This window comes from Mixophyes fleayi, chromosome 2, assembly GCF_038048845.1.
Source record: "Mixophyes fleayi isolate aMixFle1 chromosome 2, aMixFle1.hap1, whole genome shotgun sequence".
Classification (NCBI taxonomy): Eukaryota; Metazoa; Chordata; class Amphibia; order Anura; family Limnodynastidae; genus Mixophyes; species Mixophyes fleayi.
In genome coordinates, this window is record NC_134403.1 from 291,894,098 (window position 1) to 291,918,044 (window position 23,947).

The 23,947-nt window shown below is 37.6% G+C and overlaps 1 protein-coding gene and 1 long non-coding RNA gene across 2 annotated transcripts in view; one reads left to right on the forward strand and one right to left on the reverse strand.

Moving 5' to 3' along the window:
- The window catches only part of LOC142139096 (amine oxidase [flavin-containing] A-like), a 74,345-nt gene that overhangs the window by 17,079 nt on the left and 33,319 nt on the right, over positions 1-23,947 (reverse strand). The window contains exons 3-6 of the mRNA XM_075196388.1: positions 22,340-22,477; positions 16,600-16,704; positions 11,162-11,253; positions 9,879-10,020 (exon numbers count right to left, since the gene is read on the reverse strand). Of these exons, the coding sequence (XP_075052489.1) occupies positions 9,879-10,020; positions 11,162-11,253; positions 16,600-16,704; positions 22,340-22,477 (477 nt within the window). The remainder of the gene's footprint in view (positions 1-9,878; positions 10,021-11,161; positions 11,254-16,599; positions 16,705-22,339; positions 22,478-23,947) is intronic.
- On the forward strand, positions 2,031-9,460 carry LOC142139095 (uncharacterized). Its single transcript, XR_012688163.1, has 2 exons — positions 2,031-4,900; positions 7,949-9,460. It is a non-coding gene; the product is annotated as an uncharacterized LOC142139095 (long non-coding RNA).

Sequence of the window (23,947 nt, forward strand, 5' to 3'; positions counted from 1 at the left end):
TTTCAATGGAGAAAAATGTGTCTAAGCTATTGGGGAAAACCCCTAATGAACTGTAACACTTGAAAGCATATTATCTCCTTATTTTTTAGATTGAAAATTCTGTTAAAATCCTCAGTGGGAACCAAACCTTGTGAAGGGCATATTCCTTCATCATATGAAAATGAACTTTTTGCCCAAGTCATAATTCACTTTTAGAGCCCTATTTATTATTATTATACCTAGGCATAAACTCACAGTAATGCATATCAAACATTGACCATTATTTAGGGACCTATTTACCTCAGAATCAATAAATCCACTATAAATACCAAAGTTTGATGCTGTGGTTTAGGTGTACCTAATTTATTAAGATGATGCCGAGCAGCTAAAATCTCAAAGCAAATAACTGCACGTAACAGTAGAAACACCACTGTGGGTATTCCTTGAAACACCAAACTATCAACCTGTGGTTATCAATACAATGCCCTCTGCTCACTCCACTAACCCCTCATGAGACACTCCATCTCAAACTGGGACTTCATTAAATATGCACATAATCCCCTTTCTCCACACCTCCCCTTCACCTGCATTACTGCCAACACAATGTTAAATGCTGGGTTGCACCCGTCGGCAAAACCCCAGGAAAATTAATTTGAGGTCAGCTAAGTCTTCCTTAAGTGAAATCTCCAACTTGGAAGCTGTCCTTGAATCATCTTTATATAAATCTTTAAATTCAGATAGATGCAGATTTGGGGATATAGAATGACCAATTGGGTTTGGTCAATGATCTATTTTCTCCATTTTTGAATATTAACTTCAGGAAGAACCCATGGGATTGCTTATTAAACAAAACTATTCCTAAAATGAATAAATGTTCCTGGAACATTAAGACTAAGGGCTAGATTTACTAAGCTGCGGGTTTGAAAAAGTGGGGATGTTGCCTATAGCAACCAATCAGATTCTAGCTGTCATTTTGTAGAAGGTACTAAATAAATGAAAGCTAGAATCTGATTGGTTGCCATAGGCAACATCCTCACTTTTTCAAACCCGCAGCTTAGTAAATCTAGCCATAAATGTCTTCACAGCAAAGCAGAAAAATACTATTGCTTAAAAATCCACCACCATAGACCTCACTAATGATAATAAAAATAAGAATGTACTGATTAATGGTGAATTAAAAACTATCAAGCATATAAACAGATGCTCATGATGAACTCCTGCAGACTTGGCATCCCTGGATATACAATAGCATACTGAGTAATTTTAACAGCTCCTTATAATCGAATGACTAAGTAATTTTACTACAATATGACCTGAGAGGGTTGGCTCCTTTGGGCCTTCTTTCTCTTAATAACTCTTATTTTTATTTCCCCTGACTTTGCATTATTCTCTTCTACTTCTTTCACTACTGCACTATAACCACTTATACCTCTCACACCATAACCAGTTAGTTTCAGAGTTATCTGAAAAGGACACTCTGGTCCCTTTTCATGAATGAAGTAGGACACAGTTCGAAAGCACTATTACCTGTAAGTGTTATTTGTGTACTATATTAGTTTATGTTTCAATGATACTTCGGCATATGCAGTATTTTGTAGTCCCAGTGAAACTGTCTCTCACTAAGGGGACTATGCATCAAGCTAATTTTCCACTTAAAAGATGCGGAAAGTATGTTTGCTATTACATGCCTAACGGAGATTTCCCAGACATCTATTCTGCTTAGGCTTACACCGTGCAGCATCGCAGTTCCCATAGATTAATATGGGGACTGCAATGTTCTGCAATGCATCAAGCATTGATACGCTTTGCATTGCACAGGGATTCTGCTGAAGCCTCTCTGGCTTTGCAGAATCCGATATAGTAGAGGTGCTATGCACACTTCCTCCTGTCATCGGCAGCGCTAAGCTGCTGGTGATAGGATCGCAGGAAAGGGGTCACTTCGCCGGGGCTCCCCAAGTAGTCCCGGCATAGTGCATCTTAGTGGTGCATAAATATACATCACTGCGATTTGCAGCGATGCATATTTAGCAGTGTTGCATCTTATGATGTGTTAAATATGATTTTTTGTTAAGGCCTCATAAGGCCTTTGTTCAGCCATTTTATTGTAACTTGTATAGAAATATTATTTGCTAGAAGAGATTATTCATTTTTCTGTTAACTTGCAGTTTTGCAATATGTGAGCCTATGGCCTTGAAGTTGAACTAATAGAGAACACCTGAAGAATGTAACCAGTTATGAAAACAATAATGAGCTTCATATCCAGCTGGTAGTATGGGAGCTGTATCCATGGTGTTGCACATAGCATATCTCCAACTCCCCTTGAGATAAGAAATAATAGGCTCATCTGTCCTTAGAAGGGGGAGAAAAGTAAACACCTCAAGAATACGTGAGAAAGTTAATCAGTAGCGCTTCTCATAAACTAGTGGTATAAACTATTGTATGCATATGACGTAGGATTCATTTATTCAGTAGCCTATAAAAACCTGTATCTTTGTATCAATAAACTAGAGAATATTCCTTGTATACAGAACTTGGTCTGTGTCAATTCTCTCCAGCTGATTGAAGCGCTTCCAGATATACTTGACACCACAGGCTGACTTGGGTCAGAATTTTGGATTCCACAACTTGGAGGTCGCCACAGAGATTCGCTGTCCAGCAGGCTACAAGACAGACAACGGAGGTTTCCCAGCACATTGAACCCCAACATCCGCGGTCAGTAGATTTCTACTCGTTGGTCTTCCTAGTCTGGGTCACCTCATGTCTGTCTGAGGCACCTGACACGCGAATTTGTGAGTCTCAAGTATCATCTGATTAATATAATACAGTATTAACCCAATTTGTTTACTGTAATTGTATTGTTGATTAGATTTTTGAAAGATGATTGAATTTTGAGTGCATGTGTTTGTACCTATGTATGATGTATAAAGCATAAAAGTCACATAAGACATTGAACAAAGAAGCATGTAATGGAATAGAGGGATTTAGAGAGTTATTGTTTTGAACATTGAGTGAACATTTTAGACACCATCCCCAGAGGTATATCAAAGAAGGGAGATTCTGTAATCTGCCCAAATTGTGTAAGAGAGATTTCCAAAAGACCTTCGTCCCAGATACTGTCAAAGAAGCTATTTAGCACGGACATCCAGTACAAGGAGTCCACAGAACGGGACGTCCAGTGCAAGGACAACCCACAGAAACTAGATAAGAGTCCCGATTTGGACTCAACAGAATACTGTCAATACGAGTAATATAGATAGTAAACAAATGACAGCAGCTCCCTCATAGATATGATGCACAAAGACTTAAGGAAATGGGGGAGTAGAAGGTCTGCAGGGAATTTTTCAAGAAAGCGGGGATAGCCAAAGATATGTGTGGATGGAGAAACAAAGGTGTTGCAAGTGGTAATGTGACAAGAACAAAGGGGTATTGAGATCAAACCCCAAGAGATTGTTTGAGGTGGCACAGGAAAGTTAAGAGATCTGAAAAGTCGAAATATATGTGGATATGCTAAATGCATCGGAAGCTGAATAATGAATCAAGTAGGTTGTATATTATAAATGTATGTTTGATCCTGTGCAGCTGAATAAGTGAAATGTGCCCCTCCCTTATTCTGTGTAAATGATTTCAGTGTGTTGAGATAAGAAGCACACTGTTTTTTGTTTTTTGACAATGTATGTAAAATTGAAAAAATGTGTCCGGAGTGCTGATTGATGATAACATGTTGAAGCTAACTTGTATTTAGTGTAATGCTGGGACTTGTAGTTCCACAGCAGTAGGCTGGAAGATGTCAGTTAAGTTTTCTTTCTCTGTATGTGAGTTTTGTCTCCGTCTTACTGCGTGTGAGAGAGATCCGTGATAATTCACATTGTTTGTTCTCTGTCTTGGTGCTCTATAAGGGAGATGTTTGATTTACTTTAAATCACAATGTTTGTCTGTCTTGTCCGTTTTTTACAAGAGACATGTTTCAAGGTTGAAAAAGTTGTACATTCATTGCTTAATGATAAGCTTTTAAAAAGATACAAAAGAAGTTTTAAAATGTTTGGTCCGATTGCACGGACAAGATTGTAAATAATGTACATTATCACTATAAGTACTAGTGTCAGAACAAAGCTGGCTGGGATCCAACAAGCCGTTTCTGTATTTGAACAAAATAATTTTGTTTCTGAAGTTCAGAAATATAGCTTTCTCTTTAATGAAGTTGAGAATTGTGGGAGTGAGCTTACATGCTGTTTTTATCTGTGTTAAAATGGCGCTGATGAATGTTCTCAGAAATCAGGAGGGTTTGTTATGCCTTTAAAGAAATGTTACGAGATAAAATGTCGTCTGTGAGCGAGACTTAAGTGAATATATTTTTACTTTGAACACGAAAATCACAGAATCTAGAAATATGTGTGAATATTTGGTCACGGGAGAGAGATTTTGTTGAGAAAATGTTGAATGATTTACAGACACAATGTATTGTGTCTAACGAGAGTACTCTGATTTATGAGACAGTGCTGCTTTTAAAATGGTTGAATACTTGGAACCAAGATTCCAGATTGAATGTTTCTAAACCCGGAAATTTAATTAGTGTCATTTAAAAGGGCTGTACTAAGAGATGATAAGAAAGGAGTGGCTTTGAACACTCGCCCAGGTCTCGTCACTTTGACATTCTCTATTTGTGAAATTAGGGACTGCCCCTTTGAGGAAATCAAGGCATGGAACGCATAGCGTCACAGTTAAGCTTTTAGCAGCTGTTCACTGGTTACCTGATAACAGTATACACGCATGTTACAGTTACAGTAATTCCTAGTAAATAAATGTTAATCTCTATGCAAAAGTTTTTTTATTCACAGGTCTCCAGCTGCAAAGACCCATTAGGCAATCCAGATTGCATTGATTTAACTTCCAATGCACCATCTTTGCACCACAACAAACATAAGTATAAACTAATGAAGGATTTAAATAATGTAAACTCTTCTGAGTAATGATTACCTTGTTTTGGAAGAGATATTAGAGTTTATGTGCTATTCACATAGCAAATGCATGAACTAGGTGGTTTTTCTGTATGTGCAGAAAGCAAAAGGTTTTTATTTGTATCCTCATTACAGTTTTGAGTAAATCAGTGTTTGTAAAGACATTTACTGCCCTTATTTACTGTGCTATAATTGTCATATACTGTAAATAATTCTTTTTATTGTGGGTATGGTAATGCATTGATGGGAATTCTATATTTTTACAGAAATGAAAAAGATTTAAGACTTTAAGAGCAATTGTATGTGCTCCTGCATTAGCACTTCTGGATCATAGCAAGCCATTTATACTCTCCTCTGAGCAGAACCAAATGTTTAACCAATTTTAAGCTGAAATAACTTCAGCGCCAGCACTGGCTTTGCCAGATTATGACAAGCCTTTCACATTATTTTGTTATGAAGTCAGTGCACATGTACAAGGAGTACTGACACAAATACATGGTCGCAAGCTAAGGTCACTTGCATACTACTCTGCTTTAGTGCTTGAAAAGAGTATAGATATTGTGCTAGGACACCCAGTTACCTTAACGGTATCGTACGTTGTGACAGAAACCAAGCACAAGCAAAACATTTGTTACCGGCCAGATTTACTAAGTATGAAGATATACAGCACAAAGGACATTCCCTCCTATTGTGAAATGAGTGACATATAACACTTGCCGAGCGCACTGTGTATTTTCTTCCTCCCTTTCCTTTTTTATTAGAAGAAAAAAAAAAAAAAAAAAAAAGGAAGCACAAGAGGCCCCAGAGCCTCTCATGTTCACAGATATATGTTAAGACCTTCAGACAAGGGGAATCTGAGTAAACTGTATTTTAAGTTTTTTAAAGGTCCAAGGGAGACCAGAGAGGGGAGTTCATTGATATTAGCAGGAGGAATATAGATTGCACGTTATTTTCCTTTGCTGTGCGCTGTAGATGTGTACTAGACTAGAAAGGAAAGCCAAGTTTGGAAGAACCAGACTCAGGCCCATAGTAATGTATAGATCATTATACATAATTAGAAAATTCTAATATGAAAGTTTAACCCAACCAAATAAAGAAAAGAGCAACCCATGACTACAGGGGTTTACACCCAATGCAGGAATGTGTTTGTGAGTATTGTGGCCCAACACATTATTATATACACTAATAGAACTGATGATGTGGCTTATTAACAGGTTATTTAAGCTAAGTGTTTCTCTTCCAGAAGAATTAAAGTTACCACATCTGTCTTAACCGTTGTACTGTACACTCCATCTAATGAGTGTAAACTTTGTGGAACTCAGAAACCAAGAACCTTTTCCTTGGATTCCACATGCTCCTTACTGAAGCCTATCCTAATGAAGTAGCACTGCTTACTCCCAGTAACGTTACACTTAAGCAGTGCACAATGTTGAATCCTGCTGCCTTATTGCAGCAAGTTTCAAAAGATGGGAGAAGTACCTGTATATATTGGGGTTACCCTAGGGATTTGGGGGAATTCCATTCCAGCTTGAACAGAAAGAAAGGAAAAAAAAAAATGCAAACAAAATTTTTCTGAACATGATTGCATAGAACTAATGAAACAAGAATCTCTGGTTTTATCTCACATTAAAGATAAACCATTACCAGATGCAGACATCACTCTTTTTGTAGATGGTTCACACTATCACATAGATCCTGTCCCGTATACAGGGTGTGCTGTAACCACACACACAGAAATAGTGATTGAACAGACTCTACCGAGTCACATGTCAGCACAAGAAGCTGAACTAAAGGCCCTGACACTTGCATGCATATATGCAAAAGGACAAAGAGTAAATATTTACACTGATTCAAGTTATGCATTTGTAATTGCGCATGATTATGGCCCTGTATGGAAAAGTAGGGACCTTATGGGTTCAGCAAGCAAACCAGTCAATATGATGAACATACCAGGGCATTGTTCACTGCATTCCAGCTGTCCTCCAAACAGTGATGAAGATGAAGACACACACAGAGATACTACCCCCGAAGCTAAGTGAAATAGACCAGGCCGCACGAGAAGCCGCCATAGCCCCAGTACCCCAAGGGGAGTCTATTTACATGGTGACCCCCTGACCCCTGTTTGACCAGAGCACACTCCAACTTATGGAAAGACAAGCAACAGAAAATAAGAAAAAGACTTGGGCAATACATGGAGCACTAGAAGTGCAAGGAGTGGTGTAAAGGTCAGCGTTTGTGTCTGCCAAAAGTAGTTTATCCCATTATGGCCAATATAGCACACGAGAAAGTGCATCTGGGAAAAGATGCTATGGTTGTACTCACTAGCAGCTTATGGATAGTACCAGGGTTCGCCCAAGCAGCACAGTCGTTAGTGGCAGAATGCCTAGTCTGTGCACAAAGTAACCCGAGTAAGTCTGTCCTATGGAAAAGCACACCCCAGACATAATATCCCTATAAGAGGATACAGATAGACTTTATAACTTCCCAAATGCTCGGGCTTTGAGAATGTGCTTGTCTGTGTCAACTTCTTTAGTCACTGGCTGGAGACATGGCTGTATAGAAAAGCAAATGCTAAAGCATTAGCCAAGAAAATTGCGAATGAGGTAATCTGATGATATGGTGTACCAGAGGTCATTGTAAGTGACAGAGGGATACACTTTACGGGGCAAGGATTCCAGAAACTATCACACCCCCTACAGATCCCAAAGTTCAGGATGTATGGAGCGCCTTAATGGTACACTGAAATTGAAAATGCAGAAAATAATGGCTGAAACAGGTCTGCCATGGATCTCATGTTTACCTGCACTCAGTAAAAAATACTGCTAGGAAAGACACAGGTTTAACACCATATGAGATATTGTTTGGCACAGCAAACAGAACAGGCTGTTATTTTCCATAGCAACTACACCATGTATATAGTGATTTGTTGAATTATGTTGCCTTATTATAGAAACAACTAACTGAAATACATGGTCAAATATTCTCCTCCATTGCAAACCCTAATTTTGATACAGGTACCCATAAACTGCACCCTGGGGGGCTGGGTGGTCGTGAGAAAGCACATCAGGAGAAGTCTTGAACCCAGATACAAGGGTCCTTATCAAGTCCTGTTGACGACTCCCATGGCAGTGAAAGTACAGGAAAGAGACACCTGGATTCACGCATAACACTGCAAAGTCTTCAAATCAGGGGAGTCTTGTTCTGATAAATAGAAATGACTGTCTCATTGTATTGATATGTCTTGCCAGAATAATTGTGACTGAAGTAGGGATTAAGGCCTCCCTAACCCAGTATGAAACAGACAGTTAAGTGACATATTGCCTATGCCACTGTGAGAAACATATGGGAAGGAGTGCTCAACAATTTGCACTCATAGTAGAGTAAACTCTGAAAATGTCTTTGTGCAGATGCATAACCTCATTGGTAAAGTTGTCAGTAATGATTCATGTTGGATATTGGAAATATTGGCATTAGTAGCAAATGGTTTTGCAATCCTGTTGATCGTATAGGTGATAATGAAACTAAATATATGGCTGATTAAGAAGTTACTGACACTTGATTGTTGTCTCTCCAAAAAGGGAACCACTGAAAATCCCGAACCTCTGATGATCACAGAAATTACTTCTGAAACCTGACCAGACTATGAGTGTCATGAATTATTTGGACTAGCAAAGCCAAAGAACTGCAGAGTTTGCAACAAGAAACTACTAAAGATTGAACAAAGGACATGCAAGGCCTGCAGAACTACTATAGACTCATTAACTACCTACTAAGAAACCATCTTTTAAGAAACCATCTTCTAAGAAACCATCTTTTCTAGACATGGACATTTGCCAAAATGCATCTCCTCATAAATCAAGTTAGGACAGGGAGGATCACAGGCTTATTAGTGGGGGATGAGTTGACAGATTCCTAAGGGGACCAACTCTATGCATGTGGCCTCCTACATGTGTATAAGTACCTGCTTATTAAGAATGTGGTTCTATAGATAGGATTAGGTAGGTAGGAGGAGAAAGGGTCGAAAATTGAATAAAAGATGGGAAATGTTAAATATGATTTTTTGTTAAGGCCTCATAAGGCCTTTGTTCAGCCATTTTATTGTAACTTGTATAGAAATATTATTTGCTAGAAGAGATTATTCATTTTTCTGTTAACTTGCAGTTTTGCAATATGTGAGCCTATGGCCTTGAAGTTGAACTAATAGAGAACACCTGAAGAATGTAACCAGTTATGAAAACAATAATGAGCTTCATATCCAGCTGGTAGTATGGGAGCTGTATCCATGGTGTTGCACATAGCATATCTCCAACTCCCCTTGAGATAAGAAATAATAGGCTCATCTGTCCTTAGAAGGGGGAGAAAAGTAAACACCTCAAGAATACGTGAGAAAGTTAATCAGTAGCGCTTCTCATAAACTAGTGGTATAAACTATTGTATGCATATGACGTAGGATTCATTTATTCAGTAGCCTATAAAAACCTGTATCTTTGTATCAATAAACTAGAGAATATTCCTTGTATACAGAACTTGGTCTGTGTCAATTCTCTCCAGCTGATTGAAGCGCTTCCAGATATACTTGACACCACAGGCTGACTTGGGTCAGAATTTTGGATTCCACAGATGCATAGACCCCTAAGAGCCTTATTTAGAGTTTGGAAGAAAAACAACTAAAGAAACCATATTGTGATGCACGGGATGCAAATGCATTTTACTTTGACTTTCCATACAGAGAAAATACTGGCTGCATTTGCAAGTAGAACACAAATACTTGGAAAAACACTTGGTGATGTCCCCTTCTAAACCACAAATTTGATAATTGTAAGTTTGTCTGCACATTTTAAATTTGCACCACTGCAGTAAATACCTTCTAGCTGGATTACTTTTATGTAATAAAAAAAACAAATGAAAACTTTTAGTGCAATAAGGAGTTAAAAGATGTATTACCTGACCTCCATTTTCTACTGAAAACATACGCTGTGTCCCCCCACAAAGCTTTGTGTACCAGAGGAACCACAGAGTAGAGACATGCTGAGTTTCAGCTGTGATATTCACATTCACAAACAGTTGGGCGAACCTTTTAGCAGCTCTGTTGAAAACATAAAAATACATATTTTACTTTCAGATCAAGTATTAATCAAGCCTTATTCTTTTATTAAACGAAATTTCGGTAAACTGCATTGTTACATTGCCAGTATTTGTAATAATGGCTTTGCAGGGCGCTACACAATTTTGACCCTGGGATACTCTCTAATTGCAAAAATAAAATAGCTGATGCTTATTTTTCAATATATATATATATATAGATATATATATACATAAATTCCATAATGCTTTACAATTGGGAACAAACAATAATAAAACAATACTGGGTAAGAGGGCCCTGCTCGCAAGTTTACTGGTTGTAACTATAGTTAAAAGACTCCTAGGGGGGTATTCAATTGTTGCTTTTAATGCGCTAAAACAAAAAAAAACGAGCGCTCGAAAAATATTACAGTTTATACGGTAATATTGTGCGCGAAAACAGTTAATACGGTAGTTTACTCGCGGAATTTCAGCTCGCAGCTTCTGCGAGTAATTACCGTATTAACGGTAATATTTTTCAAACGCTCGTTTTTTTTTGTTTTAGTGCGTTAAAACCAACAATTGAATACCTCCCCTAGGGTCCTTTGAATGGAAGATTTCTTGGCTCATAGATTACTATAATATAAAACTATTTTACAGTATGAGATATTTCATTCTTTGTAATATTTCTGTTTGATCAGTGTTTGCTGCTGATTAATAATAATAATAATAATAATAATAATAATAATTATTATTATTATTATTATTAGGTTGATAATAATAATTTCACTCATCTCCAAATATAATAATGCTATACACAGGTCACGTAAAGTTATTTATAAACTTCTGGGAAGAATATCTGTATGTATAACTTGTGGGCTCTGATATCATCACATAAAAAGCGATTTCTGATGTACTTACGCCAGTGTTTACTTGGAAACCTCGTGTAATATGCATAATGCAATATTGTAAATTATTATGGATATTAGTAGTTACTTTGGATTTCAGTGATTTGTATAAAAGAGTTTACCCTGCGGCCTTATTTTTATATGATCATGGAACTCCATGGTGACTTTTAATATCCGTATAATTTACATTACTGGTGTATGAACATATATAACACAGCCAAACTATCACAGAATATTGAACACTTTTAAGACATTTACTCTGTCCAGCAAACTTTGTCTATAAACTCCTTCATTGTCATTTTGTCCCATTCTGCTGCATGAGGAGCTTTCCATGGTGCATCAGCCGGAATCTGAAAATCAAAAGAGACAATCAGAAATGACTAATGAGCTAAATAATTTTGTCTTATCAAGCACCTTTTCATATTATTGCACCATGGTAGTTGTTAGAGCGAATACATCTTGTGTAAAGTTGCAAACTATTTTGATAACACTTGATGGCGGTTGTTTGGTTTAGGCATGTTGATGTATAGATTATTTAGGTAAAACGGAATGTTTAGCATGTTCCAAAAAAAGTAAGATTTTAAATGTTTGAAACCGATAGGACATTCATAAAATGCTACATTCTACATAGATTTGTAATTATGGTGTGGTACTGCATTATTGTAATTTGGGAGCCATTTCATAAGCTGTTGTACCTTCTCACTTGTTGCCTGCATGAAATATTGTAATTATAACTACTTTCTTATTTAAAGATACTGGAGTATCTCTAGTGTGAAAAAGAAATTCTGGGACTTGCTGTTTTAATTTTACATTTTTTATTTAAACAAAGTATACTTTTGATAACAAACAAAAACAAATCTAGATTTTTTTACAGTTATATTTAGTCTAGACTGAATACATAACTTTATTTATACAACTAAATTATAGGCTCTCCCTCCATGGACCAACAGTCTTACTTTTCAGTGAAGATTAGTATCCTATTCACACCTTACTTGCTCTAACCTACACAATTTTACAATAAAGGAATACACCTAGATTGCCTGCTCATTTCTAAATCCCACTGATTGGATTCCTTGTTTGTACTGTTGAGGGTTCAAAACTCTTATAAAATCATGTAAGCTGTTTATATATAGGGCTCTATAAATCATATATACCATGTAGCCTATTTGTCCCCCAGAGGATGTTTGCTAGAGTGGTCTGAGCATATCAAATGCACATTTTGTTAATATCAGGTCAGAATAAACAGTACAAATAGCACTGGGGCTACTAAACATTTATTATAGAAATAACAAGCAATAACAAAGATTTATTATTACATTACAGTTTACTAATCCAGAATTTTTTTCTACCTTCTAAATAAAAATGTGTTTTCCTCAAGTAAAAAAAAAAGTAAAAATGTGTTTTTTTTTTCTATTTATTCAACATAACAGATAAAAGAAAACATGAGAAACTAATTCTAGTCTACTCAATTGTTATACTGTTAAGTTAGAGTAAGGTATTTGCTACATGAGAATTGCCAGTGTGCAGCATGGAATTCTGTCCATGTACAGATTGCATGAGTGGGACGCCCCATTCCAGGCCCCTGATAAGTAACAGACTCCTTTTAGCTGTAATGATTTTCTTACTCTCACACAAAATAGCAAAGATATTGTGTACTCTAAAACAAATGTTTTCATGAGTACACAATGTTTTCATGAGTTTTCATAACTGGAAACTCACTACACATATAAACACAGATAATAATATAATGTAATGTAATCATGTAGCATCATCTTACATGGCATTTCTAAACATGCAACATACAGAAATATATAGGGTCTAATGTGTATGTGTAATAAGGATATTAGTAGTCACTAGGGAGTTACATGACCATATATAAAACACAAAACCGCAGGATGAATGTATTTCTTTCTACAGATCATAACCAAGGTGACTTTCAGTTATCCTTATAACATACTTGCCAACTATTAAAAGGAGGTCAAGTATCAAGCGCAGGAGGGGGGCAAATTGTGCCATTTTGGCCCCCTGCGGAAAAAAACAGCCATTAAAAAGGCCTTTCTAGTGAAGTGGGCGGAATCCGGGAAAAAGTCCTACTCTCCCAGGGGTTCAAGAGAAATACATAAAATTTGGGATGCCTTATAATGTAAACAATACTTTAAATATTAACCATTATACCATTCATTCAGATGAGCGTTTCCATAGAATTTACTCATGCCGTGTGCAGTGTGCAAACTCAATAATACAGACTCCAGGATCATTAACCACAAGGTCTGCAAACCTCTGCAATACACACTGGCGGCAATGTAACAAGCAAGCCAGAGCCAAAGGCATGACAATAGTGCCTACAGTATCTTTAGAGCTGTTTGGAACATAATGGGTGCAAAGCTCTATAAGAATTCTACACCATTTTCCAGTGGTTGTGAAAATAGCATAAGTAATTTCTGCAGCATGTTCATCTGAATGAGCCCATAATACCAAGATTGTGTTTTTTCAATACTTAGGTAAGTAATAAGACAAATAAATATATTGGTCATACTGCATTACAGAAGTTATCTCAGAGAGCCACAACTGTATAAAAGCACTGTACAGCAGGTTATGGAACTTCTCAGTAACTTTTTAATATCCTTATATATTACAATGTTACAGCAGGGAGTAAATTATCTCAGAATATAAAGCTATTTTGCACAGAAATGTACGTACAGCCAAAGCCTCATTTTCAGGACATTGATAAAAGGGTACATTCTAGTAAAGTAAAAAATTAGGCACAGTCCCCTTTAGTGTATTGGCTGGTAGCAGGAGAGTACGGTTTAGTTTAGTTGAGCAAGGGGGACTTGTAGATAGAATTGTAAGACAAAAGGCTGATACTGTTAAAAGAATTGTCATCCTCCTAAAAATGCGAGCGTCTGCTTTGTCTAGTCTAAGCAATGGAATCCTATTCTAACTGACAGACTCATTACAGGGAAAAGTAATATAAGCAAGCATGAGGGATTACCCTGTTCAAACTTGCTATGAAAGACCCAATGGAAATGTCTTGTCCAATATCAATTTATTATTTAGGTTTTTATTTAAAGTTTTAAAAAATTTGTTTAAACATGGACCTCATAAAATCAGTTAAAATCATTGTCCACGTATAGTCAGTGCCCTTCTAATTCACTTAGACCTCTCTGCTGCCTTTTACATGGTTGACCACTCACTCACACCAATGCTATATTCCCTAGACCTTCAGGATCCTGTACTATCCTTGTACATAACCTATCCAATAAACCACTCTTTCTCTGGATCCATCTCCTCTACCTTTCCTCTATCAGTTATCATACCACAAGGCTCGTTTCTAGGTCAACTTTTCTTCTCTACCTAAACAACTTATCCTGGAAAACTAAGTGCGGTGTGGGCAATAACCTCCAACATTTTTCATTATTATTGCAAAGCATTACACTGCCCCCACCTGGCTACTTCTTAATGCTGCAAATTTTCTGGGGGTGAACACTACACCTCAAAATCAATCTTTCAAAAATGGCGCTAATAATATTCCCACCATTGAACAAAAGTTACTTAACCGACATCTCTATTTCTTTTGACAACTTTAAAATAAACACTTGCTGCCTAGATATCATTCTTGGCGCAGAACTGTCCTTTGTTTCCCACATCCAACCTGTATCCAAATCTGGTTATATACAGCTAAGAAAGACTTCCTGTGTAGGCACATATCACGCACAAGACACTGCAAAATCTTGCATTCATGTACTCATAGGGCCTGATTTATCTTTGCCCATTTGCAGGCCGTATCTTGCATCAAAAAACTTTGCGCATGCACCAGAGCAGGGCTTACACCAATGTCGGTAGTCTGTTCTGTCTGTCTACATGCACCAAGTAATGCATAGCCTGGGTGTACTTATACCCAGATTTAAATGGAAACAGATCTTGAGATCCGCTTGTATTTGAATTGGGGCGTACATGCGCGCAAGTTTTTTTTCCCTTTCACCTTGTGCTCGAAGATGAATTAGGCCCATAATCTCATTGAATTTAGCAATTTCCTCTTCCTGGTCTTCTCGTAAACCAAACTTACATTCTTACAATCTAATTTGAATGCAGCAACCATATTAATTTTCCTTGCAGAGTGTTCTTCTACTGCTGCCCCACTTTAAGTCTCTACATTGCTTTCATGTATTATACTGAATACAATACTTCTATTAACATACAAAGCCATTAATAAAACTGCACCAACATACATATACACCTCTTTCCTTGTCTCAAAATATCTCTCAACTCAACCCCTTCGCTTTGCCCAAAATCTGTGCCTCTTACCCACACTCCTATTACCTGCTCCCACTCTGTGGAAATCACTCCCTCCTACAGAAAGACTTTTCCCTAGTCTCAACCTTCAAGCATTACCTGAATACTGACCTCTAGGCAAGTTTATCAAATTCCTGAACCATCTTGCCATCTTCTTAACCTTCCTAGACTATTCTACATGAATATATTTATTCTCCATTACTCAAATAACCCTCTGTCCCCAAACCAACACTGTTGTGTGACTGGATCATATAACCCCACTAAGCACTTTTTTACATTGCAGTCTGACTGAACAAACATACCAATTGTGGCACTTGCTGTACAATAATAACAGAATCAAAACAGGCGCCTCAAAAGGATGCTGCCCTATCCTTACCCAAGAGGTAAACCAAATCCTCAAAAAAACCCATATAAATATACCAAAATAAGGGAGTGGAATTATGATGCTTCCTATAAGAAAAAAAGACTCTTTAATAAAATAAGTGGAACAAATATATCAAATGATAAATACAGTCTTTAAAAACAGTCCTTAAAAACAATTATTTAAAAAACTATTTCAAATGATCCCAAAAATACATTTCTTGCTGATTCCTGTGATAATACTCACAGGTAGAAAAATGATGTAGTGTCTCAATACTAGATGATTCAATTTGCAATCCTGAATGCTGATCACCGCTGGGCTTCAGAATATGGACAGCCTACATACCCGTAAACAGCGTTGCATAGACTATCAACGCTGTTTACGGATATACATGTTTCAGTGTTCTTCTGAGCTCTGATTTCCGGCTGTTGGGATATATTCTGAAGCCCAGCTGTGATCAGCATTCAGGATTGCCAATTGTATGATCTAGTAATCAGAGTAAAATAATTGTTTTTAAGGACTGTATTTATCATTTGATATATTTGTTCCACTTATTTTATTAGAGAGTCTTTTATTCCTATAGGAAGCTCCATAATTCCACTCCCCTATTTTTGAATAAGTGGCACTTATACTCATGTGTCAAACTCCTATACTTTAGATTTCCCATAGATTGCAAGCTTGGGAGCAACCTCTTTGTATTTTACTAAACAAATGTCTTGTTTTATTAATGTGTTTGTTCACCCTTGTCAAGAGCTCTGGTTTATGCTGGCACTATATAAACAAATGATAATAATAAATAATAATGTATATATGTTTTCACTGTGCCTGGCATATGTTTAGTGTTCTATAACTTCAACAACTGCCATACAATCCATCCTGAAATGCTTTCACGTTATGAGATATTACACGATTTGGTAGAGCCTTTATAGGTGCGCACGCTAAGGACAAGCATAATAATGTTATAGTTACTGTGCTAAATTGTTACACTGCACATATATTCATATAAATAGATAAAAAGAGATACTGTTGCAAGAAAACATACCTCTTTACCCCATTCATCAATCGTCCGCCATAGATTGTTATAATCCAAAATAACCAAAGGGTTCCATGTTGGAGGTAACATCCCACGAAATCCATAAGTTTTTCCCTTGAAAAGAAAGATTGAGTAGAACAAAAATGAAAATTAAAATAATTTACTATGAAACTCATATAATTGAAATTACTTTGTGTTAAAACAAACTTGATGTGACATATTAGAGGAGTCATTGTTGAATGCATATATATGTTTATGTATACTTTTATGGAAAATGTTAGCACATTACATTTAACAATACGGAATACAGTAATTAAGTAACAGTGATTTAAAAAAATTGAAATATTGTTTTCAAAATTAGCACAGTAGACAAGTTAAACAATGTGACAATGATGTACTGTTTTAACTTATCAGTCCAGTGTATCATATTATATTGTACATAAGTATTGTATGCTCTATGTCTTATCACCTATTTATGATGAAGTCCATGCATGTGCAGCACGGTGGCGTAGTGGTAGCACTTCTGCCTCACAGCACTGGGGTCATGGCCTTATCTGTGTGGAGTTTGTATGTTCTCCCTGTGTTTGCGTGGGTTTCCTCCGGGTGCTCCGGTTTCCTCCCACACTCCAAAAACATACTAGTTGGCTGCTATCAAAATTGACCCTAGTCTCTACCTGTCTGTCTCCCTCTCTGTCTGTCTGTATGAGTCTGTGTGTGAGTGTGTGTCTATATTAGGGAATTTAGACTGTAAGCTCCAATAGGGCAGGGACAGATGTGAATGAGTTCTCTGTACAGAGCTGCGGAATCAGTGGCGCTATATAAATAAATGGTGATGATGCATGCTGCCTGCTGAGAGGAAGATTCTGCATGTCAATCACCTCTGAGCTGATGATAACCATGCCCTAAGTTGCCTTGCGCGGGAAGTCTGAGCGCAGATGGCAGCACACATAAGCTATAATGGAACACTGTATAGATAGAAAGTATAGGGCAACACAGATGTGGAATGTGAGCAGCCAGAGGGAAATAGGGAACCCCTATCCCTAGACAAAATAGGATATAATAGAAAGTACCTTGGCGCTAAAACATAAATTGTATAGTGTGTTTATTGGTACACAACAGAAAAACGTGGTCTAGTCAGACCCATAAATCTGGGCCATAATTGGGCAATTATTGGTCTCACACCAGAACTGAGATCCCTGCCCGCTAAATACCACACTGAGCACTTTCGTGGATTTGCAGCACTGCACTACACTGTCTGAGTGTACATCCACAACAAACAGCTGGGACGCCAGTGATGCTCTGCGTATGCACGCACTGAAGTAATCCAGCCTACCAGCACTTCACTGTTCAACTACATACCGGAGAGGACTCCTCTGCATCAACAGGAAACATCAGGAGCTGATCGCTTCATCGCAAAAGTAAGTCCAAGTCGCCTTACACACGTGAATCCAGCCGATTGAGCTAGTTGCCAAAACGGACATTATCTACTGATTGTGGAAACACAAACTGCTTACTACACCTGCATCTATTATAGGATTTATCTGCACCAAAGGGAGGATTTCCTTCCAGAACTGGAAATCCTACAGCACTATCCGGCTGTTTACACTGGTCATTGACATTACTGACACTTATGCCATTTATTGCTATGGCGATTATTTTGACTCCGTTCACTATGTGATCATATGTATTTTCTCTGATTGTCATTTGTTTTATGGGTCTGGCTAGACCACGTTTTTCTGTTGTGTACCAATAAACACACTATACAATTTATGTTTTAGCGCCGAGGTACTTTCTATTATATAATGGAACACTAGAGGGTGAGCATACAGAAGATTCATATTTCAACGCCTTCTGTGTAATTATATTAACCTATTATGACTTTTAGTGTGGATAAAACCGTGTTCCAGGGGGCAGATTATATGATATAGCTGTTGTAAATCACACACCGGGCATAAAAGTGCTGATGGAGCTGAACATATCAAACAACAAATGGCACATATGAGAATCACCTTATTTAGTTTTTCAATTATCAATTTCCAGTGGTCTCGCTGTAATTCCTTGTCTGCAGCCTGGAAAGATGTCTAATGGAAGTGCTGGATTTCTGAGTGGTGATTTCAAATGTAAAAATGTATAGCAGAATAAATACATAGCACAAGAAATATGCCAGATATATAATGGTCATGAGCATATTTGCCTACTTGAAAATCTTCAAGGTCAAGTGAAAGGTCAAGGTCAAGTGAAAAGTGTAGCGCCGAAAATAGCGTTATTTTGGCCCCTTTCCCACAATAGCAACATTGTGCGGTAGGGGCGTGGCCATAATTATACGATTCATAAAGAATTGTGTCATTGATGCCCCCGTCCGGCCCACTTGATCAGGAGAAAGGCCTGCTTTCCCGGGAGTCTGGCAGACGTACCGAAGATTCGGGAGTCTCCCAAACACTCCAGGAGAGTAGGCAAATATCTTGTATAATCGTGTGTTTTTAGTACCTCAAACTGACACAGAGACCACTTAGTCTAGAATGTTAGTTGATTACTTTTTCCTTTTAAGTTAACCATTAAAAAATATAAACAGAAGTACATGATTTTGTTTCTGAATATCTGAAAGTGTCAATTATTACAGAATATTGAAAACTAACAAAGCAGGAGACAAAAAAATTGGACTATAGCCTGGATAAATCCACTGTCTACGTGAGGGAGCAGACATACAACAGTGCATACATAATAATCTGCCTTAGCCAGTTGTGTTGGCTGTGTATTGGATCCATTAATCACTGTATCTTGGAAAGCTTGCTATAATACTTCAAATAGCAATCATTTTTCTTATCTTTCACAGAAAGAACTCTAGAGGAAAGGTTATAAAAGGAAGACAATATAAAAAATGAACGCTTTCAACCTTTCTATAAAATAGATTGGACTTCAATAACACAACTAGAAGATAGAAACATCTTCATATTTTGCTTTTAAAGTTAACCAACAAATTAAAGGAACAAAACAAAAAACTTAGAAACAATTTTTATCTGTAACACTGAGGCCTTTTCACACAAAAACATTTATAGATAAGTATGAAGTAGGTGTGAATGGATTGATGCACAATTTTTAAACCAGGAATATTAAGTGCCAGAATACTATCTTTACAGTGATGTGTCTTGTATTGCTTTGAGAGACGCAGTAAAACATAACATGGAAATATGTTTACAAAATACATGTTTTAAGCATATGTGATAGGTTCTCAGCCTCCCGCTATTGTCCTGCTGTTTTCCATTGGAAACACCAATTGCAGGAGAGTCTATTGGAGCCTCATACATTCGCTGTATTTAGAATGGTCCTGACAATTACACATTGCTGGGAACCTTTGCCGGTGTTCAGCTCTTTCCATAGCAGAGAAGATCTGACACAGAAGCTCTAAGGCCATATAGATATATAGAGAAACAACAGTGGTCCATACTCAAGCAAAGGTCAGGACTGTTGGCAGCAACAAAGTCAAAGCAGAGGGCAGGATAAATGACTAACTACGGTGGTGAAGGTCTAGGCAGAGGTCAATAGAATCAAGGTCAAATATCAGGCCAATGGCCTGCTTCCTCAGCAAATTCTGTATATGTTGTCACTGGGACTTTACAATTATCATTATACAATTTCAAAAGTGATCTGGCTTCTACTTAAATGTAAGTGTATTGCCCACCCATATGACTGTGTATAGGACCATACTGCACTATTGTGTTTTTTGTTTGACTATTGTAGAATTAAAAAAAAAATTATACATTAAGGGGGAATTCAATTCCCCCCAGAATAGAGCCGCGTTAAAGGTACTGCCATTATTACGGTAATTTTAACCCTGCTTTCTGCTCGCAGCTCTGGGAGCTGCGAGGGAAAAGTCGGTGTTGAGATTATCGTATTAACGGTAATTACGTCCACTATTACCGTAATATCTGTAATAGTGCGCAGGCCGTGTTACTTTCGATAGTAACACGGCCAATTGAACGTCTCAAAAGTGCTCTCAAGAGATCTCTGTAAGTGAGTGTAAAATGCACATCACTCACAAATGTTGCTATACTACACACTAAGCTTTTTTGGTTTAATCTTTTTCAAGCACTTTTTCGTATAGCAATAACTTCAGATCAATAAAGGATTCATCACCTATTAAGAGAAGTTTGCCTCTCACCTGAATAAGGTGGGCAAAATATCACTATTATTTATTATATTGATTAACCACACAGAGTGCACTATTTTTGTATTTTTATTTTCTGAGAAAATATACCATTTATTGGGATTGAGCAATCCAAATTAACACGTCATGAAAACACCGGTGGTAGTAGAGTTTGGTAAATGAAAATTTTCTTTCTCAGAGTATCAGACTGGAGACACCATATTGTTTTTTCTCTTTTATTCAAGGTATGGATTTACTGTTTAGTTTGTTTGCTTTTGGAGCTACATTGGGAGACTCTTTATTTCATCCTGACAGCAAAAGACTGATTCTACATATTTTGACACAAAAGCCCAGGAATATCTGGCACTGGTCTTCCTGATTTTTTTCTCAACTACAGTAGAGTTCATGCAAATTAGATCTTTCAGATCCATGGGAATACATAGACGCAGAGCTCTTAGTTTGTTTCTGAATTAAAAGAGAAATGTCAGGACAAATGTCAAAGAGTGGTGGTCACGGTCACTATTCAAGCTGAGGTTAGGGTCAACAGTGAAAGCTCTGATTTCTTAAACCCATTAATGGAGCTTACCACTGTCCCCATAGACCTCTATGGGGACCGAAGCACTAGTCAATTTATCAAGCTTTTCACAGCAATGTAACGCCATCTCAGGGGGACATTATCGTTTTTTTAGAATGGGACCCAGCTAAAGCCTTTCTGGCTTCACTGGATCCCTCATCCGTGAAAGTGCTATGCACATAGGCTGTTGACAATAGCAAAAAATCTTTGTGCTTTAGGGGGAAGTTTGCTGGGGCTCCCAGAGCAGACCCAGCATGATATATTACAGTGGTGCTTTATTATTCATCGCTGCGATTTGCAGCGATGAATAATGATTCTCACCCACAGTATTAATAAATAGACCTGTCTGCTATGGTTTAATATAAATTTTAACCTAAATGTAATATAAGTAAAAAAAAAAACTTTAATGTATTAAATGTATATTTTGTTAAGAATCCACTTTACCAGAATGCTTTCTCTCACTTAATATGTAGATGTTTATACAATCAAAATGTGTTGGTTTAAAACAAAGATAACTAGACATTCTGTTTAAAAACAAAACAAAAAACTTAATCCATTATCAGTGTCAACACACCAAAGGAAATTAACACTTCCACCTTTTGTATTTAAATCAGCTACAAGCAAAAAAAATTACTGTATACAATTCATGGAGTAACAGATAAGGAGAGAAGTTATTATAAGAATATATTTTAACTTTCCAATTTTCCATAAAGCACTTACAAGCTTGCATCCTGAAAAACAACCTTTCTATTTTGAAATTTTAATAACAAATAAAGTCAAATATCTATTAAATAAGTAAAGAATCTAAGAAAAGTAAAATATGGTTTAGTGTTGGGTTAGGTGTTGGCTAGCCAAGCTTCCTAACAATTCAATAAACACCTAAGTGTCACAGTTTTTCGAAGCCCGATTATCGCATATGGAATAAGGTCTGTGAACGGAAGGTAGATTATTTTTCACTTCTTTGTAATGCTCTAATTAAATTACTTTCCAAATGTCTGAAACAAAATACATCTTATTTATTAAAAGCTTACCCTGACATGATGGATAAGTCGTTCTGCCACATTCACTTTGTATGTTTGTATACCCAATTCTTTTGAAACCCGTAATATTCGATTTTGAGTTGGTCCAACATATGCGCCACCAACATCCACATACTGAACTTCTTTGTTCTGTGCAAAAATAGATATAAATAATTATTATAATTTACATGTAAAAAACATAGCTGTTGTCAGTTATATGTTCTAAGCAAAAACACCTGTCACAATTAGCTGCGCCTGGTTTCAAGTAGCATTTGCAATCTAGTTTTAAGGGCTGGAACATCGAGACCTGTTGAAAGTGTTTTCTGCACAGTGGACTTTCTAGTGCACTTTGTATACCATAGTTGCCTACTCTCCCGCAATGTCCGGGAGACTCCCGAAATTCTGGGAGAGCAGGGCAACCTCCTGGACACACTTAATTAATTAAATGGCAGGGGCGGGGGTTATGACACAAATCAGGAGTCAATGTGGCCCCAAACAACGTGATCTCCGCCCTCACACGCCCACCTGCATCTCCCGGAGGCAAACTTGGCAAGCATGCTGTATATGGACACTGAATACGCAGACATTCATTACTTAGCTTGGAACTTTACTAAGAAAGTAACATCACTAACATGGAGGCAGGAAGTGACAACATCTCTCTGTCCATCACATTTAGGAAGCAGATCAAGAGACATTAGAGGAACAAAACAACAAGCCTTAAACATACAGTACCATAATTTTGGTAACTGTCTTCACTTGATAAAAATCAGAGAGATAAGATATAGGTTTCAACAAGACCAGCTCCATATATAGTGCAGTACTAGCCAACCTGTCCAATGATCTAGTAATTTTCTCAGCACCCTACCCATTCACCTTCATCGGATAAACAATAAATGACTAAAATTTTATTGTCAGATACTGTATATGCTTCTCAATTAAATCTGACAGTTTACTCATTGAAATCAGTGTTAATATTTAGATTGTATTTTAAACAATAAGGCAAACTTGGTTAAAAAAAAGCCCCACCCCTGTTCCTCCCAAATCCTATCTGTTCATCCAACTAAACACACCCACTTTCTAACAAATCAGGCCTGCCTCTGGGGCAAACATCCACCCACTTCAGTGCAATCTCCACTGTCAGGCGCCGTCCGCACGGCCGCCTGACTGTGTGATCGCGCGTCTGGTTGCTAGGCAACCAGACGCGTCATTTCCGGATTCCCCCTGCCATCCATTTCCCCCGCAGTATGACGCGCCCCGTTGCTAGGCAACGGGACGCTATGTATTCCCGGCGGCAGGCATGACAGCGCTCAGCGCTGAAGCTGATTGGATCCTCACATTATTTAAACCCCTTCCTGTCCTCTAGTCAGTGCCAGAGTATCAGGTCTTCCTGCCTCCAGCGTTTCTGTGTACCAGTTGCTATATTGTTCCTGACCTTCCTCGTGCTGCCTGTGACCCTTTTGACCCGGACCGTTTGACCACCCCTATCTGGATTCTGCCTTTGTACTGCGCTCCCTGAAGATTACCGACTCGGCTTGCCTCACCATTCTTCTGGATTTCCCTTTTGTACCTCCTCTACCTGAACGTTGCTGAACCGGCCTGTCTGACACCCCCTTGTATCTC